Source organism: Acanthochromis polyacanthus, chromosome 8, assembly GCF_021347895.1.
Source record: "Acanthochromis polyacanthus isolate Apoly-LR-REF ecotype Palm Island chromosome 8, KAUST_Apoly_ChrSc, whole genome shotgun sequence".
NCBI classification, from domain to species: Eukaryota; Metazoa; Chordata; class Actinopteri; family Pomacentridae; genus Acanthochromis; species Acanthochromis polyacanthus.
The window spans coordinates 41726874-41746304 of record NC_067120.1 but is presented as its reverse complement, the minus strand read 5'-3'; the positions used below and the strand labels follow the sequence as shown (position 1 = coordinate 41746304).

General features: G+C 42.7%; 1 protein-coding gene across 2 annotated transcripts; it reads right to left on the bottom strand.

Annotated features, from left to right (window-relative positions):
• Positions 1–3083: 3083 nt before the first annotated feature.
• On the bottom strand, positions 3084–11427 carry LOC127535241 (uncharacterized). Of its 2 annotated transcripts, XM_051952642.1 has the most exons (9): positions 9962–11427; positions 9645–9779; positions 9036–9208; positions 8650–8786; positions 7857–7950; positions 7316–7645; positions 7026–7197; positions 6634–6773; positions 3084–6405 (listed from the first exon to the last, which is right to left on the bottom strand). In XM_051952642.1, the coding sequence occupies exons 1-9, from the start codon at positions 10053–10055 to the stop codon at positions 6082–6084; spliced, it is 1599 nt and encodes a 532-aa protein (XP_051808602.1). In that variant the 5' UTR covers positions 10056–11427; the 3' UTR covers positions 3084–6081. The 2 variants fall into 2 exon arrangements, with proteins under 2 accessions (XP_051808602.1, XP_051808601.1); XM_051952641.1 differs by lacking the exons at positions 7026–7197; positions 7316–7645; positions 7857–7950; ... (2 more) ...; positions 9645–9779; positions 9962–11427 and having other exon boundaries at positions 6634–6768.
• Between the last annotated feature and the right edge of the window lie 8004 nt (positions 11428–19431).

The window sequence follows — 19431 nt, the reverse complement described above, 5'->3', positions numbered from 1 at the left end:
CTACCTCCCTGTCCACTACCGCCATGTCCACTACCACCCTGTCCACTACCTCCCTGTCCACTACCGCCATGTCCACTACCACCCTGTCCACTACCGCCATGTCCACTACCACCCTGTCCACTACCTCCCTGTCCACTACCACCATGTCCACTACCACCCTGTCCACTACCGCCATGTCCACTACCACCCTGTCCACTACCGCCATGTCCACTACCACCCTGTCCACTACCTCCCTGTCCACTACCGCCATGTCCACTACCTCCCTGTCCACTACCGCCATGTCCACTACCACCCTGTCCACTACCGCCATGTCCACTACCACCCAGTCCTCACCCTGTCCACTCCTATCCTGTCCACTACCGCCTTGTCCCCTCCCTGTCCACTACCACCCTGTCCAGCACACAAAATTTCCTTAACTAACTCCTCTGTGACGGCTGAAGCCTCATCAACTACAGAGATTGACGGCCGGCTGAGACATCCGTAACATCAGAGCTCTCACCAGTTGCAACAGAAAATGCCACAAATGACTCCACTTTGGTTTCAGTTGGCTGTCCAAATCCGTTTATCGTTCTGAAATCCTTTCTGCCACTTTATTCCTCGTCATGTTAATGCTGGCAAAAGCTTGTTGCTTCTCAGGACAGGATTTCTGCAGCCTTCAGCAGACAGACTTCTAATAAACTTCCCCTCAGAGAGCTTTGATTCTAATGCTATTTTGCTAGCAGTAAGGTAGAATAGAAGAACAGAATAGATCTTTATTGTCACTGTTACAGAGAACAATGAATATCGGTTTGGTACGCTCCGAATAGCAGTATTGAAAATAGACTATTGTAGGGGTACTACATTATGATTTATAGCTCTCGTTATCAATAATTGGGGCACCACCCTAGATTTCTAGGGAAAAAATAATTTTAATAAAATTATTAATATTCATAAAAATTTTGATCAATCTCATATCAAAAAGTCTCAAATCCTCGGTTAAATTGACCACATTCTACACAAAGAAACACTTAAGACTGTAGTTTGATCTAAAATGAGGTATTTATTAACTATTCTATGAAAATAATGACAAGTGAACTATGTACAATGTAGATATGGTGTGTGTGTGTGTGTGTGTGGTGTGTGCGTGTGTGAGAGATGTGGAAGTAGGTGTGAGAGAGAAGGAAATATGGTGAGGATTAGCCAGAGCTAACCTGACGAGGTAACCGGTAATTTGGATTAAGAATTCTAATGATTTGTAAAAGAATAAATTGATTAAATGAATTAAATGACCAAGCTGTTAGTACATCACCCATAGAATGGAATCAGAGCAAACTCAGCTGGAGTTATTGAAGTGAACCGTCATGGGGCTGGGACTTTGCGGGGCCTTCAGATTATGCACACGGTCTGGACCGGCAGGTTCGGAGCGGTGCGTCGTCGTTGTGGCCGCCTGGATGTCCTGCCGCGGGTTGATCGGTTCTATGCAAAGACCTGATCCAGCAGGTCTCCGTAGTTCTCAGCTGAGTGTTGCTTGGCTTAAAAATGATGGTTCTCAGGCTTTAGCCAAGAAAAACGGGTGTTGATGAAAAAATGTCAAAATTAAGAAAAATAAATGCTGGTTCTGAATCGGTTCTTCAGATTAAAATGAATAACGAGCAAAATGTCTCCTTAAGTTACAAAAATATTAAGAGATAAATAGTTAAACTTAGATGGTGAGGGAATTTCAAAGATAGGAAAAACGCGCTTTAGGTAAGAAAATAGTGGGAATCTCTGTTATGGATTCCTCAGGTAATAGAGAGTAAGAGAGGGGTAAGAGAGTAGGTCGGTAAGAGATGATGATGTGGGCTACGGCTGACTTTATCTGTGGGTCCAGCTAAGGGGAGGACCTGGGCGGAGAGAGAGAACTTTTAGGCGCGAGTCTGGTGGAATTTGGAATCTCTTTGTTCTCACAGAGTAGAGAAGAAAGAGGAATCCAGAATGGATTAAAATATGATATTAAACGCGCAAAACACGATCTGTCTATCCCACCATATTCAGTTGTGTGGAAGTGAAATGTGTAGATTAATACATATGTTCATATGATGTGAATCATTTCATTCATAACTATATGTTTATGTTTATGACATTAAAAATATGTACCACAGTGAGAATATAACAACAAGTCAGAGATTTGGTAACAGGTAAATACAATGGTCATCATTCAACCTAAATGGAGTAATAAAGAAGGAATCAGATTAAACATCACAAATTAATAAATCAGCTTCTGTGAAAGATAGAATCGTGATTTTTGGATATGTTAATGATGAATGATTTCCACTGACATTGGTAATTCTGTAAACACAAAATACATTCCAGAAATATTAATTTGGCAAGGTTTTTAAGTTCAGTTCCAGTCTCTTTGTTTCAGTCAAAGAGAGGGAGAGGGTGACTCCAGCCTTCAGCCATAAAGTTTTACGACTTGTTATCTGATCTGTGGAATGCAGAGACGTCTCCGGCTGAGGGTCTCCTGAAGCTGAAAAGGGATTTTAGCATGAAAGTTCATTAAACAAACATCCATAGCATATAATTGAAAGTCATTGTCTTTTAAAAAGAAGAAGTTATTCCAGGGGTTCAAATGTTCACAGGAGCTCCATCCTTCTGTGAATGAAAACCTACAGAAATACAAATGTCTCAATCCTCCTATAGAGATGGGTGTTGGTCAGTGCTGGAGAGGGACAGCTTATCTGAGTTTTGATCAGCTCAGGAATTCCAGAGCCTTTGCAGTCTTGCTACACTATATAACACACTAAAATATACAACCCTAATTATACACAACATAAGAACAGCATATTCTACGGAAACAGTTTGTGGTTAGAGACCTGCTCTACATATGATTACTGCACATGAAATATGGACTGCACTGATATAAATATTGCACTTGTGATATGTGATAATTGTCATTCAGGGGGAGGGAGAAGACATTTGACAGCTTGGGGATAAAACCTCTTTTTGAGTCTGTTGGTTTTGACTCTAAGTGACCTGTACACAGCAAATCAGTCAGAGTTAAATTAACTCTGAGAGTGTTAAATTCAACACCAGGAAAGTGTGTATATGCGTCCACTCTTTTCAGTGTTAATTTAACATTTACACTAGTGTTAATGTTTTTACACTCAGCTATAGTTATTTCAACACTGTAGGGAGTTCAAAATTAACACTGGCCAACACTTGTGAAGTGTCAGTAGTACTCTACACTAGTGTCAGTGTGTTTTTTTACACTTAGCTCTAGTAATTCCAACACTGTAGGGAGTTCAAAATTAACACTGGCTAACACATGTGTAGTGTCAGTGTTAATGTTTCCACTCTTAGCTATAGTTATTTCAACACTGTAAGGAGTTCAAAATTAACACTATACTACTGGCCACTATACTAACTCAATAGTACTCTATACTAGTGTAATTTCAAGAAAATGTTACAGTGACTGTGGTTGAAAATGCTACACTGACTACCAATGGATTCAGACCAATGGGTGTAAAATTTGACTACCAATAAACCCACCCACCCATAACCACCACAACCACCTGCCAAACCTATCACAAAAAATAAACAAGACAAAAACTTCTTTACAAAAATAGTCTTATTAAATGGCCACCACACCACAGTAACAATTAACAGTCTGCATGGATTCACATATAGTTACAGTATGGAACAAGGTACACTTGGTCATCGGTGTCATATGAAAACTGCCTATCACAAGGTCTGTAATATACCAGGTCATTTACACAGATCACTGTGAAAACCTCATTTTTCTCCTCAATACCAAATGCATTTAAATGAACATCAAAAAAAATATTCGAGACTTTACAAATCAAAAGATAGGCATTGTTGTCTTTAACAATTATATTGTCAATCCTGTTGAACAAAGGCATCTCATTTTCAACTCCAGTAACCACATACATCCCAACCTGATACTCTGTGCCATAGTTGTTGACCCAGGAAGTGGTAGAAACTGACGACACATCAAAAGCTTCATTCAGCACCTCTCCACCCTCTATACTGCTGACCAGGACTTCAGAAATCGGACCAAACTGTAATCTTTGGAAACAAAAGTTCTCAAAATGAAATGCTAACTGAGACTGATGTTTCTTAGCCAGAGTCTTAGCAATATTTTTGAAGTTTTTAACACATTTCTTGAAGAAATTATGTTTTCCTTCAAATCGCATGCACCAAATGTGTATGAGTGGTCCAATTCTTCTAATACAGCTTGGGTAGTGGATCATATGGTGATGTTTTGGAATCAAATTGTGCTCTGGGAAGATGGATTTAAAAAGCTTGTGATGATCAAAAATTAAATGTTTCAAATAACAAGTCATACCATGAGTTATAGTTGGTGAAAACACAATGTTTACAATTTGAATTAAAAGGAGTAACAACTGCCAACAGGTATCCTCTCTGTTAACTAAATCTCCAAATAACAGCGGGGCATTGCGTAGGAGGCACCAAGACTGGATAGCATTAAGTCCGAGATCTTTGCTGTTGTCATCCAGCTTAAGCCCACCTGGCCTGTTCTTTCTCTGTGTGTATCCATAGTTAAAGCTAGCAATTCTTTCAGACAATGAACTCAGGGATATTGAATTCTTGATCAAATACTGAAAAACAAGCTTTAACTCATATTGCACCACTCCTTCTAGCAGGTCATGCATTATGTCTACAGCGTAATTGTTTGCTGAATGGAAAAACTGGAGGGAATTTAGTGGACAGTCTCGTTTGACACCAAATGTTGATTTCAAAGCAGGATTTTCTTGGATGGCACGAACGTGTTCAACATGAAGGTCTTTTGAACGTAGAATTAAACCTGGGTGATCTTCACTGAAAACTGACTGATAATCACTTTTATCAGTTAAACATAATCTACAACAGTACGTTGCACTGAATGATTCAACAAAACCTAAAAGTGCATGGAGAGCTAAATTGTCTCCTGTAACCTGAATGATTGAACCCTTCACAGGTGTAGCTGAAAAGGGCAACTGTATTCCTTCAGTCTCCAAAATCTTAAGATCGTCAATAAGTGGCTTCAGAATTGGCTCAAACCCATATGTCTTAAGATCCTCTGAATGAAAGAGAGCGACAAGATGGATATTCATTAACACAGAATTGAGTTTTGGTGATAAATTTCTCAAAATAAAATAAACACATCCAAGTTTGTGTACTCCCTTTTTTGAGCCCAATGGATTGGCAGTTTCAAAGTCATCATAGTAGAGCTGGATCTGAAGAGCAAGTTCTTGCTGAGAAAATAAACTATGATTTTTAAAGTAGGACCCATCACTTATATCTCTGTAAAATCCCTCCTGGTGTAGTTTTACTTCTTGGAAGCTGTTACAGAGTTCACTGTTACTAAACATAGATGAGAGAGACCCCCGGATAGGTACATACATAAACTTATCATTGACTGGAACTTGCCTATACGTGCCTGTTTTTCTGTCTCTTCTTACATCAAAACGGACACCCAGAACATGTTCTACAGGTTCTACTATATTCCATTTCTCTTCAAAATGCCTCTTCCTTTTAGATTCTGTGTTAAGACATGAAAATGGGTTTTCGAGCTGATCAAAGCAACCCTCAACTCTCTCCAAAGTTTCTTTAGATGCATCAGAAGACAAACAATTAACAACTGCTTCCTTTGCGTGAGCCTGAATGTCATTAACCAGTTCCTCCATCGAGCCGACTAGACACTGCACAGTACTGTCTGGAACACCTGAGGCTTGAACCTGAGCAATAACAGAGCTGCACAAGTCCAGTATATTCTTCTTTTCAATTGGAACATGTGCAGTGACCCTCACAGGAGGATCCACATTCACTGGTGTGGAAGGCCCAGCAACAGGCTCAAATTCAAAACTGCTGCTAACAGGATTTGGATCAAGACAGTCCTTATGTGCTCTAGATAGGTGACGTTGGTAACCAGAATATGTACAAAAAACAAATGAACAACCAGGCTCTCCACAGTTCAAGCGCATAGACCTTCCGGGATACAATCCATGTTCAAACTTCAAATGTCTAAATAACATTGAACAATTGGTGTGGTGTACCTTGCAAATGTAACATGTGTACATTTGTGGTCAAAATCAGTCTTCAGACTTCACAGTGAAGAAGCCTCGCTCTGATTTCTTTTACCCGAGGACTCTCTTTCACTTTGCCGACGTCGATGCCATACACGGTGGTCTGGATGAAGATGAAGAAGCTGGACAGCGCATCATCATACGACACAGCAAAAACATAATGTGCCTTGAAGAGCTCATCAAAGGCAGCAACTGGGGTCTGCATCCTGCAGGGAATGGCCTTCTGGTCCAGGATGATGTAGAAATCCTGGATGCTTTTGCGTCTTTCCCCAACACCGAGAAGAAAGGGCTGTTTGGGGCCAGTTTCCTTAAGGAAGGTCTCCATGCTTGACCCCACCTGTGGAGGGGGTGGGGTTAATATTTGATAGATGGATGTACACAACTAATGAATTCATGGACGGATCTAAGAATGTACACAACATTAATTTTTTTTTGTGGCAAGAATGATTTTTTAAAAACAATTTAACTGCATCACCCCCCCATTACCCCACCATCTTGGCTCTTGAAACCTTACATCAGCTGACATGAAAACATGCATCATTGATGTACAGTCCTAAGAAAATACCTTCATGAACTTGATCAGGCGTCCAGCAGCATCCGATGCACTCATCTTGCTGGTCTTCTTGCCTTTAACTGTTGGAGGCAAGAGGTGAAGGAGCAGAAGGATGGCGGCCGTCTCAGAGTCCCACTCTTCAGAATGCCACACTGCAGAATTAGAATTGACACTTTAAAAATGTATTTTATTTCCTTATAAGCATTACAGCATCAGTTATAGTAAGGAATTCTTAAATTACACCAAGGATTGAAAATGGTTAGCAGTAATGTGCAGTATGTGATTTGTAGTAAAGGGGCCAAAAACATGAAAGAACATAACAATGTGCTCCTTTGTAGTGTACACATTTAGTGTACACTACAAAGGAGCACATTGCATGTGCAATCTACTGTGTCCACACTTGCCACCATCATCAGACTCCTGTTGTGCAGACACAAGTAGCTCATCCACACGCGGACTCGGAGTTAGATTCTTGCAGCAATCTGCGATGACCCTCGGTTTGAAAAATGTTGGCCACTTGGAAAGGAATTTACCAGACACCTCCTCACCGAAGATCATTGTGAAGTCTTGGTCGATCTTAAACAGAAAATGTTTGTGGATGAGAACACCATTGTAATGGGGCTACGGGTGTCAATAAACAGTCCAGCAAAACAAGCCCACCACAAAGTCATCAGCAATTTATTTCATGTTTTACCAAGCCAGGTGTATCCAAGAATCTAGGAAAGAGATCCAGGACAGTAGAGGCAGTAACCAGGTCTTGAACCACCTTTTGCCTGTGCTGGAATGTTGCCTTCATCTTATTTTTGACAAGGGTCGTATCACTTGAGTGTTTCATCGCCGATATGGCTTCCCTGCATTCATCACCAGTCAACTGCTTCTCATCTGAACGGATACTGCGTGGACTCTTGGGGCCCTCTTGGAAAGTGGTCCTGGATTTCTTGCTGTCCTGAGCAGAGTTCCGCTGAACAGTTTTCAGCCTCCATGCTAGGTAGCCAGAACCACTCTGGTGATCATAGAAATGTTCCTGTTGATAAAGAAAAATACATGGAGTCACATCAACTAAGGAAAAACTCCAGGAAAGCACTTTAACAGGGAAAAAACTGGAGAAACCTCAGGGTGAGCAACAGAGGAGGGACCCCTCACTCAGGACAGGTAGACTTGCAATAGATGTTATATACAGACAAGAACAGTTTACAACATAGAATGTATGGGGATGCATTACTGTTTATACTCACATAGCCATTCTTGGAATCTGGGTCCTTCAATTTAGGGAACAGTGTTATAATCCCTAGTGCGTAGAGGATCCGCACATTCATTGGAGGAACCCTCCTGAAAAGGGATAGATGTGTCATTCCTCCAAAAACTGCAAATTTCATTTATGTGCACCATGGATATTACAGTTAACTAAAACAAAAACTATCAGTGAAAAAATAATTTAGTAAACTGAAATAAAAATGACATTTTTTCCAAAAATAAGAACTAAATAAAAACTGCAATGAACAATACAAAACTAACTAAAACTAAAGTGAATGTCAGATAACATCAGCTTAGTTGTGGTTTTCTTAGATGCTAAAGTTGCAGGGAGAAAAGGCCATAGCTCAATATGGAATGACTTGGAGTACGACCCATAGGTAGATAACAGTGAATGGAAAGGGTGGAGGACTGATGGGAACATTATGGGATGCAACTAAAAGGGAGAAATCCCACAAATGTGGAAGTTCATCTTTAGAGGTCTCACCGAGGCTTTCTCCGAAAAACTTAAACTAAGATTAAAACCAAATGAAAACTAAATAAAAACTATTCAATTCCTCAAAATAAAAACTATAGCTGTTTCATCACCTGTTGAACAAACTAAACCTGAACTAAAATTAAAAAAAAGCAAACTGAATAACTAAATAAAAATAAAAACTAATGAAAATATTTAATTACATTAACCTTGATGTGCACATGGGTGTGGGTGACGACATAATTGGTAGCGACTTTTGGAGGTAAAAAAAAAAAAAACAACCACAACCTGTTATTGCTTACCCATGGCTCTCCACCATATCTGCCACGAGAATGTTTACCATCTTTCTTCTTGTAACATCACTGATGGTGCTTGTTTTCTCGTACTCTTTGAATATTTCGTTTCCACCAGGCTTTGAATACAGAGCGACTCTGACATTCTGAAACGACAATTGCATGACATTCATACTGCAGGTACAGTAGGTATGTCAGCCTGTGCAACCCGGGCTGATGTAACAGTTGGTCAAGGCGCGCATGATAAATGAGAATTAGCTAACATACCAGAGCTCTGGGTCTTCAGTCTGACACCTACTGAAGCTGCAGTACTAATATACTTAATGTGAAATTTTAATGTAAGGTTTGTCATCGGTCTAATTGACATCAGGGTCAATATCAGGTGGTTAACTTACATCTCTTGCAACGTTGCTATCCAGTGGTCCTTCAATCAGCTGTCTTTTCCGAGCTTTGGTAGAATCCAGTATCAGCGTTGAGTCAGAACCTGATGATGACCCTTGGGATGCAGGTGATGGTGACCAGTCTGATACAGACGAGCCCTCGGAGAACTCCTCCTCAGCAGTGCTACCTAAGAAAACACACAGCCTTGCAGTGTAAATGACACAATTGACCACGAGAGGAAACGAGTTACAGCTCAATTTACCACGCCTAGGGCTATGGGGGTGGCAAGAAAATACCCCAAGCATTGTGAATTGAGCCGTAACCCCCATCCTCAAATGGTCAGTTGCTTTTCTACAATGCTTATGTTATAGACTACACTCATAGCAATATACAATATTATAAAACAAAGCATCAATTCATCAATTCTGAGAAATTTAGTTCACCGGGCAAGGGAAAGAAAGTACCTACATGCGTTGCTCTCATGTATTGGATCAAATAGGATGTGCCCATTAATACTGAAACTGCCCGGTTGTTGCCAATCAGAATCAAGTATAAAAATTTGCTGTTGTAGAAAACAGAGTCAAATTCTTAAAAATTAAAAATATAAGCCTGCAATCCCTCACCATCACAGTCTTCGGCCTTGAAAGACACCCCAGATGATTTCAAGAGTTCATCAAATATGTCCGAATCCACTTCAACGTTTGAGGAATCCTTCAGGCTCAAGGAAGCAGAACCTGGCAAATTGAATTTTGCCAGCACTAAAACAGAAGATACTGTAGGTAAGCAAAATTTGGGAGGGCCAACATACATCAATGAACAAAGCTGATGAACTATAAATACACCGGCGTTAGCAGGAAAGCTAATTTTCATCTGTAGTCTCTAGGAAAAACATAGGAAAACCCTACATGCACAAATAAACATGACAGTCAAATTAGCCTACCTGCTTGCAAAAACTGGGAGTAATTGTACTCGTCCTCTGCCTGTGGTACCCTGACCCATTTGCTGACTCCTTTATATTCTACAGGGACCAGCATGTCGCTTCAAAGACAAGAATGGCATAACTTATTATTATTCCTAATTTTTTACTTTTACACACATTTGGAGGTGGGGGGAGGGCTAATTACTGCAACTACCGCACAAATTTAACATTTAGCTGTACATGACAATGACAGAGATGAGGGAAGGTGAAATGCTGAAAGAAATAACAAAACATTTTGTCTCCATGAGAGACTCAAACGCCCCTGTCTCGTTAATTAACGTTAACAGGAAACACTGTACATCACCACACATTTAACCCAACACTACCAAACACAAGCCACTTTTCCGAAGTGCCTACTCGGCGCGGTCCGGCTCGACGCTCCTTTAGCTGACTCAGCTCATCTCAGTTTAGTTGTATTTCCATATAACCGCATCGTGAGTGGAGCCGTAATATAGCACGGCGACTGAAAGACCCTTAAAGTCACTTGTGTGAAAGTTTTCTGCTCTCCATATTCGTTCTCTTACAATAAAAAGCCGTGACTACAGCAGAAAGCTACGTTGCTGTCGCCGCTTCATCTCGCTTGGAACCTCAGGCGAGAAGACGTACTGTGCCGAGCAGGCGCGAAGGAAATGTGGCTACAATGTGCCTTGCACATGTGTAATGTTATCATACTATAACTTACTTGTATAGTGTACAACCTTTTCAAAATATTACCATTACTCATAAAGCCTTTCCTTTATTGACACTTTTAATAATTTGAGGAACTAATATTAGCTAAACCCTGGTCGAGCAGTGTTGGCCAGGGCTAGCGAGCTAAGCTAACGTTAGCTAGCTAAAAAACACAAAAACGAACCTTTCAAGATATTTTCCTACAAATGCCATTCGCTCCAGACTCATTGGTAAGGCTATATCAATCCAAAAGAAACAATTTTACCAACTGAAACGTAACTTACCGTAGAAAGAAGAAATTTGGATGAAAAAAGTTCGATGACGCAGTCTGAGTGCCTCATACGGTGTGACTGTGTTCCGCTGCACCGCCAAGGACGAGAGGTTCAAGTGGTGGGTGTGGCCAATTGAACGAGCCAGAGTGTAAATTCAGAGTGATTCTCATAACAACGGATATCCACTCTTACACTATCAGGAACGGACTCTAGGGGGTGTTAATTTAAATCAATTCTGAGTAAAAGTAATAGTAACCCCTGTTAATTTACACCAACACTAAAAAAATAACACTGCCACATTTGCAGTGTAGCGTCTACCTGACGGGAGAACAGAGAAGGTCCTGGGTGTGAGGGGTCTCTGATGGTTCCTCTGGCCTTCCTCTAAAGTCTGCAGGTGTAAACGTCTCTGAGGGGAGGTAGTGTGGTCCCAATCACCACCTCTGCTGCTCAAACCACCCGGTGCAGGTCCTTCCTGTCCTCTGCAGTGCAGCAGGTGAACCACACCGTACAGCAGAGGGTCAGGAGGCTCTCAGTGGGGGAGCGGTAGAAGTTTATGAGCAGCTCTTGGAGGAGATGAGGCTGAAGCAGCTTCCTGAGGAAGTCCAGTCTCTGTTGGGCCCTCCCCACCTGGTGTGAGGTGTGGGTGGATCATGTGAAGTCCTCAGAGATGTGGACCCCAGGAACCTGAAGCTCTCCACCCTCTCTACCTCCTCTCCATCCATGTAGAGGGCAGAGTACCCAGTTTGCTTTGATCTTCTGAAGTCCAAGATCATCTCCTTGGTTTTTCCGGTGTTGAGGTTCAGGTTGTTGTGATGACACCATCGCTACAGATGCTGGACCTCCTCCCTGTAGCTGATTCATTGTTGTCTCTGATCAGTCCTGTGATGGTGGTGTCATCAGAAAACTTGATGATGGAGTTGCAAACAGGAGGGCAGAGAGTGGAGGAGGGGCTGAGGACACACCCCTGAGGAGTACCGGTGTTCAGGATGAGAGTGGAGGAGATGTGGTCTCTGATCCTGACGTTCTGAGGTCTGTTGCTGAGGAGGTCCAGTATCCAGGAGCACAGTGAGCTGCTGAGCCCCAGGTTGCTCAACTTCATAACCAGTTTATGAGGGAGAACTGTGTTGAAGGCGGAGCTGAAATCCACAAACAGCATCCTCACACAGGTGTTACTCCATTCCAGATGTGTGAGGGCTAGTTCCAGCATTGTCAGACAGACATCTGCTGGAATCATGTTTATTCTGCACCACTGTACAACCCATAGCTGTACACTCAAACGTTCTCAAGAAAAATGATCAGACAGAAGAAGGAACATTAATGTGAAGGAATTTTAATGTGAAGGAACTTTAGTGTCAGAGCTTCCTGTTTATCCACAGGAAACTCAGATCTTTGAGTGTCTGCAGAACCATGATGTTCTATCAGCATCATGTTCTACCTTCAGTGTTCTGCAGCAGCTGATCGTGAAGCCGGTTCTGTCTGGGAGCTGCAGTCTTTGAAGAACCTCAGGAGATCTTTGTTCCATCATGTAGCAACTGTGTGATGGAAAAATATAACAGTATAGTTGATAGACTAGTGAACAGAAGATCTAATTTCGCTCTAGGAGAGAGTTGACAGGACACTTTGTCTAGTTGGCTCGTAGCCATCATCTTTGTCGTCTCGAGTCGTCTGCTCCTTCAATACCTCTTGTAGTACTGTTGAGTAGGGATGAATGCAGACTTGGTCTGGCTGCTCCGCGGTGCCTCTTTTTTGGGGTGCGCTGGCCCAAGGTCACTGTAGCTTCTTCTAGCCTGCGGTTCTCAGCTGTACCTCCCGTCAGGCGTGATGATATCGAATCTTGCCTCGGCTGATCACCCGTGCTGTGGATCCTTGGTCAGAAGGTCTCGTCCTTTCCTTCCCCAATCCGCAGCTGTGGATCCTCGGTCGGAAGAGATTCGCCCTCTCTTCCCCAGTTTCCACTGAAAGGTTCTGGCGGTTGATTCTAGGTGTCGGTTTGGACCCTCAGAATCTTCTTTTGGGCGCTTCTGTCTTAGTCGTGCCCACCCAGGGACGCCATGTCCGCCAGTCTAGCCTCCCTTAACTTTTACCTCAGGTTAATTCAGGACCAGCTCTCCGTTTAAAGGGTTAGATTCTATCTGCCTATTAGAATTTCACCTAACAGGATTAAGTAGAATATTTAAGCTGGTGTTGAGGAATACTCGCCTAGGTCCTTACTGTCTTCTTCCAAACGTCTTACCCCTCTTATTTCAATAAATACTCTCTTACTAAGCAGCCCACATTGTAGCAGAATTGATTTATCGATCACGTTTGTTAACGACAGCTTTCCTCTTATAACTGTTTGCACTTGGTTATATTCCTAGGTTCGTTTTAGGGGTTTGGAACAATAACCTCAGGGGTAATGTTTAATTAACTAGTTGGATTAAAGTAACCATTAAGAACCTTTAGATCTGATGCACACAATCAACTTAACTTTTTACTACTATGGTGATTCATACTAATCTCATTAGACTTCTCTTTAAATGCAAAATGGCATTTTATTAAGCAAAATTAGCAAGGGCACAGCATCAATTCCTGATTGAACAATTAATTATTTCTGATTATTTAAAACTAAACTAAATTAAACTAAACTGAGCATACCTAACAATCTTCTCTAATTACTAAATTTAGGAGAGAGGGTGGACAGTGCGGCCGCTGCCGTCTCACCCAATCTAGACCTCCGACTGTTGGTGCAATTGAGACTTTAGGATAGAAGCACTCCTCTTCCTCACTGGGATACTCCTCAGAATCAACCACCGGCTGCTTTAGACTATGAGTTTGAGGTCTGCGTGCAGGAATAGGAATCTGCAGTTCAGGCTCTTTAGTAGCAGGGAGGAACCCACACGGTAGTAGAAGATTCAGACCATTCAGCAGTGGTCCGACCAATCAGACGCGGCTCTTCGCGGCTGCTTCAGCACTACGGATTGGTCTGTGTTTAAAGATGACAACATAGACACATACACAGACACAGTCATCAGCTACATAGAGAAATGTATTGATGACGTCGTACCGAGGATCACTGTACAGACATTCCTGAATCAGAAGCCGTGGGTTAACGGTGAAGTCCTTGCAAAATTTAAAGCACAGACCGACACCTACAGTTCCGGTGATTTTGGAGGAGTACAGTAAGTCCAGATATGCACTCCGGACGGCTATTAACAGTGCTAAGAGACAGTACAGGGACAAAGTGGAGTCTCACTTCAGAGGCTCCAACATTAGGAATATGTGGGCTGGTTCTAAAAACACTGACAGATTACAAAAAGAGGAGCAGTAATACTGAGATGGTGTCTGCATCTCTCCCAGATTAACTGAACACCTTTTATGCCCGCTTTGAGAGCAACTCCCCAACTGTGGAGGTGCAGAGGACCCAGGAGGACGGGTGCCCACTCGTGATATCCCGGGCAGACGTGTGTAAATCATTCAAAGGGATCAACATACGTAAGGCTCCCGGACCTGACGGCATCCCTGGCCGTGCCCTCAAGGTGTGTGCTGATCAGCTGGCAGATGTCTTTGTAGACATTTTCAACGTGTCATTGCTCCAGTCTGTCGTCCCCACATGTTTCAAGAAGACCATCATTGTCCCTGTACCAAAAAAATCCAAAACCCTCTGCCTTTATGACTACCGCCCAGTAGCACTCACCTCCACCATCATGAAGTGTTTTGAGCGGTTAGTCAAAACATTCATCACCTCCTCCCTCCCCGTCTCACTAGACCCGCTTCAGTTTGCCTTCAGGCCAAACCGGTCGACTGAAGATGCCATCTCCCTCACCCTCCACACTGCCCTCTCCCACCTGGAGCAGAGGAACACGTATGTGAGGATGCTGTTCATCGATTACAGTTCAGCATTCAACACCATTGTTCCCTCGAAGCTCGTCACCAGACTCAGTGATCTTGGTCTCAACAACTGCCTCTGTGACTGGATCCTGAACTTCCTGACGGGTAGGCCCCAGGCTGTGCGGATCAGCAGCACCACATCCTCCACCCTGACTCTCAACACCAGCGCCCCCCAGGGCTATGTGCTCAGTCCTCTCCTGCACTCCCTGTTCACCAGTGTTGCCACAGTTACCTTGAAAGAGTAATCTGATTATTGACTACTGATTACTCCTTTAAAAAGTAACTTAGCTACTTTACTGATTACTTAATTTTAAAAGTAACTAAGTTAGATTAATAGTTACTTCATAAGTTACATTCAGCAGCTGCTGACAACCCGCCTCAATAAAAAAAAAAATCACAACCGGTTTTGTCATTCACTTTATTAGAAGTGTATTTTTAACAGTAACGTCAAGTAAACAATGTATCTCCTCACATTTATAAGTTTAACTTAAATACTATTTCCTGAAAAAAATATGTTTTTATAAAATAAAGACGGTCTTTCTTGACTTGACGTAAATACTTTTTATATAATATGAAATAAAGACGGTCTTTCTGGACTTCGCATATTTAACTGTTAACACTGTGATGGCATAACATACTATTTTTAATCTACATTGTTTAATTGTAACTATTAAATTGTTTTAAACACTGAACCTGATTTTCACAGCATTAGAGCAGCAAGGAGTGGTTTTACAAAACAAAACAGTAATAACACTACATGCAGGTTGATATCCTGTCTAATGTTGTTAGTTTGGCCTAATCTCATTTTATGGGTGAAACAGTGGATCAGGGCGAGTAAACCAGTGGTTGTATCTCATTAACAGAAGCTTCTCAAACCTCTTGTCTGAAAGTCTATTTCTTCTGGGTGTGAGGACCAAACCTCCCAGACTGAAAAGCCGCTCCACAGGAGCGATTGATGGGGTGTGAGTATTATACTTCAAGAAAATGTTCCTAATGTTTGGAAACTGATGCAGAATCTGAAGATCATAGCCTGATCTCAGATAGTCCATGACCTCCTTTTCTGCCGAGTAGGTCTCCTCTGTCTCTGCCTCAAAAGTAAAAAAGTCCATCTCACCTCGGCTGGCAGACGTGGTGGGCACACTGGCAGGGCTCTGTGCTGCAGGAGCAGTTGTGCGACACTCTGCTGTCAGAAGTTCCTTTACTTGTTCCCTCCTACCTTCATCTCTCAGCCATCTGAGTTTGAATTTTGGACAACTGGCAGCTGCAAGAAGGGCATCTTTGTTGTCCAGCACACTGGAAAAACGGGTTTGGATAGACTGAAAAATATCATTGATGTGCTTATTAGTATTACCTTGTTGTAGCCTACAAGGCCTACTATTTATTATGTAATTGAATTACTTGCAAACCATGTCTAATGTGGAATCAATATTATGGATTTAATATTGTTTAAGGTTACTTAATGACATTTTTATTTGTCTTACTATTAATTTGCAGTGATAATGAATTCTGTTCCATGTTCATAAATAGTGTGATGCAAGAAGTTCAAACTAGCTTAAAGATGGATACCTGCACTATGGCATCTGGAAGGCCTGCAGTCATCCTGGAGAGAGCATCTCTGAAAGCCAGGGTCTTCTGCATCAGAACTTCAAGTGTGGGGAGTAAAGTCCCATAAGGACAGTCACCTTGTAAAATATCCAGTGCTGCAGTTAGAGGCTTCATGGCGGTGCAGTACTCGTGCAGAAACTGGTACTATGTCTTTGAAGCTCTTAACTCCCATCTTGTTGCACAGAGTATTCAGTTCATTCATGGGGATTTCTGTGATTCTCTTCACAGCATCAAAAAAGGAATTCCACCTTGTGGATGTCGGTACGAGGAGCTTTCTTTTAGTGACTTCCTCTACTGTTTCTGATGCAAGAGTAGATCTGCTTGATTTGGTCAAAGAGCTGTGCATTTTGCTGTGCTACTCCTATACACCGCCCTGCTCTCTGCATTGGAACTTAAATATTTCTCCACATCAGTTGTGGAAATTATGTTGATGGTGTGTGAAGCACATCTGTGGTGAGGGGGAAGAGACAGCTGGCCATCACTTTCATTCTCGTCTGAGAGGATTGCTGACAGATCTAAAAAAGTGACATCATCACTTGTGGGAGTGGACTCTTCCTCCTCCGTCTCATCATCGGACTCTGTGAGAGGCTGATAAACTTTAAATGCCTTGACAAAGTTGGATCCGTTATCAGTCACCGTTGCAACTACTTTGTTAAGTAGTCCATATGAAGAGTGAATCTTTTCGATTTCTGCACCAATAACATCATAAGTGTGCCTACCGCGAATTCTCCTACATGCCAATGCAGCCTTGTTGCGCTCTAATGTGGATCTACTGATCCAGTGGAGCGTTACTCCCATATAGCTTCTGTTGCTAGCAGTCCAAATGTCCGCAGTAGTTGACACAAAGTCGACCTCACACAGCGCGTCCTTCAGATTTCTCTCCATCTCTGCATACTCCTTCTCCAGGTAGGAAGAAAAAGATGTTCTGTGAGGCAGCTCGGCATTGATAGTAGTAGGAATCTTGTTTATTATGGCACGAAACGAGGGCGAGTCAACCGTGTTTAAGGGCAGCATTTCCTCGACAACATACCGCCCGACCAATTTCTTCAACTCTCCCCCACTTACTGCTTTTGCGCCGAAGTCCAGCTTTTGTTGTTTGGGTGGAGGGTCCCCTCCTGCAGAAGTTGAGGCCGTGACTTTGCTCGCAGCTCTCTGCTTAACACCACCTGGTGTCAACTTGACTGTGCTGTGCTGCGACTCTAAATGTTTCTTTAAATTAGACGTTGTGTTTTTGAAGCTTGACAGTATTTTGTTGCAAGCACAGAGTGTACAACGAACCTTAATATTATTGTCTTTAGCTGACACGAACTCAAAATAATGGCTGTATTTCCAGGTAGAAAAGGCGCATCTCTCTCCTCCCTCCATTGCTGTTTACGTTTGTGCCGCTGCGGTTACACGTGAGCTGTCCTCATGCTGAAAACGTGACTTGTCGCGTACGTGATGTCACTCCCCGAAACGCAAGAAGAAAGCAAAAAGAATAATTTTTACTAAGGAAAATGGCAAAATAGTAACTCAAAGTGACTTGGATATATGTAACTTTAATCTGATTACTGATTTGGAAATAGTAACGAGTTACATTACTCGTTACTGACAAAAGGGGTCAGGTTAGAGTAACGCGTTACTAAGTTACCGACATCACTGCTGTTCACGCATGACTGCGTGGCTACCCACAGCTCCAACACCATCATCAAATTTGCTGCCGATACGATGGTCATCGGCCTGATCACCGGTGGGAATGAGACGCCATACAGAGAGGAGGTCAGAGCCCTGACATCTTGGTGTCAGGACAACAACTTCCGTCTGAATGTCAGCAAAACTAAGGAGCTGATAGTGGACTACAGGAAGAGACAGAGGGATGAACATGCCCCCCTCTCCATCAACAGGACTACGGTGGAGAGAGTCAGTAGCTTCAGGTTCCTCAGGGTTCACATCAGTGAGGACCTGTCCTGGTCACACCACACTGACTTCATCACCAAGTCAGCAAGACAGCAGCTCTTCTTCCTCCGCAGGCTGCGGAGGCTCAACATGGACTCCAGAATCCTCTGCAGCTTCTACAGGTGTACCATAGAAAGTATCCTGACTGGCTGCATCACCTCCTGGTACGGCAGCTGCACCTCCCTCAACTGTAAGGCTCTACAGAGGGTGGTGAAGACTGCACAGCACATCACCAGGACGATGCTGCCATCCATGGAGGAGCTCTACACCCAGCGGTGTAGGAAGAAGGCCAACAGGATCATTAGGGACTCTCACCACCCCAGCCACAAACTGTTCTGCCTGCTGCCTTCTGGCCGTCGGTACTGCAGCATCGGTGCCCACACCAGCAGGCTCAGAGTCAGTTTCATCCCCCAGGCCATAAGACTTTTAAACTCCAAATAACCTGAACATTTTGCACAACCCACCTCATTTGCACATTTTATACTATTCTGTCTATTTTATCTTGATTGATGTGTTTTCTTTTTGCACTGTTATTGGGAATGGGAGAAGCAAGCATTTCACTGCCAGTAATTGCTTCATGTAATTTCTAGTATGTGACAATAAAACTCTTGAATCTTGAAGATGTCTGTGCAGGGTACGAGTCCATCCAGATGTGTCAGTTTCAGGGCGCACTGTATAAATAGGGAGGTCTCCAGCATGTTTAACAACAATGTAGACGTTCTTCTCCCACTTGTCTTCAAGTTTATGTTTACCCCGGAGCTTTACATTGTGGACGAGTACTCTGTCTCCTTCCTCCAAGATGCAGGGTCTTACTCTCTGATCAAAACGCGCTTTGTTCCTTTCTGCTGAACATGCTAAATTCCTTGAAGCAAGTTGGTAGCTTTCTTCAAGCCTGGAGCAGAGATTTTGCACGTACTGCGAGTGTGATGAAGATGGAGCATCGCAGACTGGTAAGCCAAACGCTATGTCAACAGGTAGCCTTGGACAGCGACCGAACATGAGTTCGTATGAAGTGTAGCCAGTGACCTCATTTCGGGTACAGTTGTAAGCGTGGACCAGAGGCTTGACGTACTCCTTCCATCA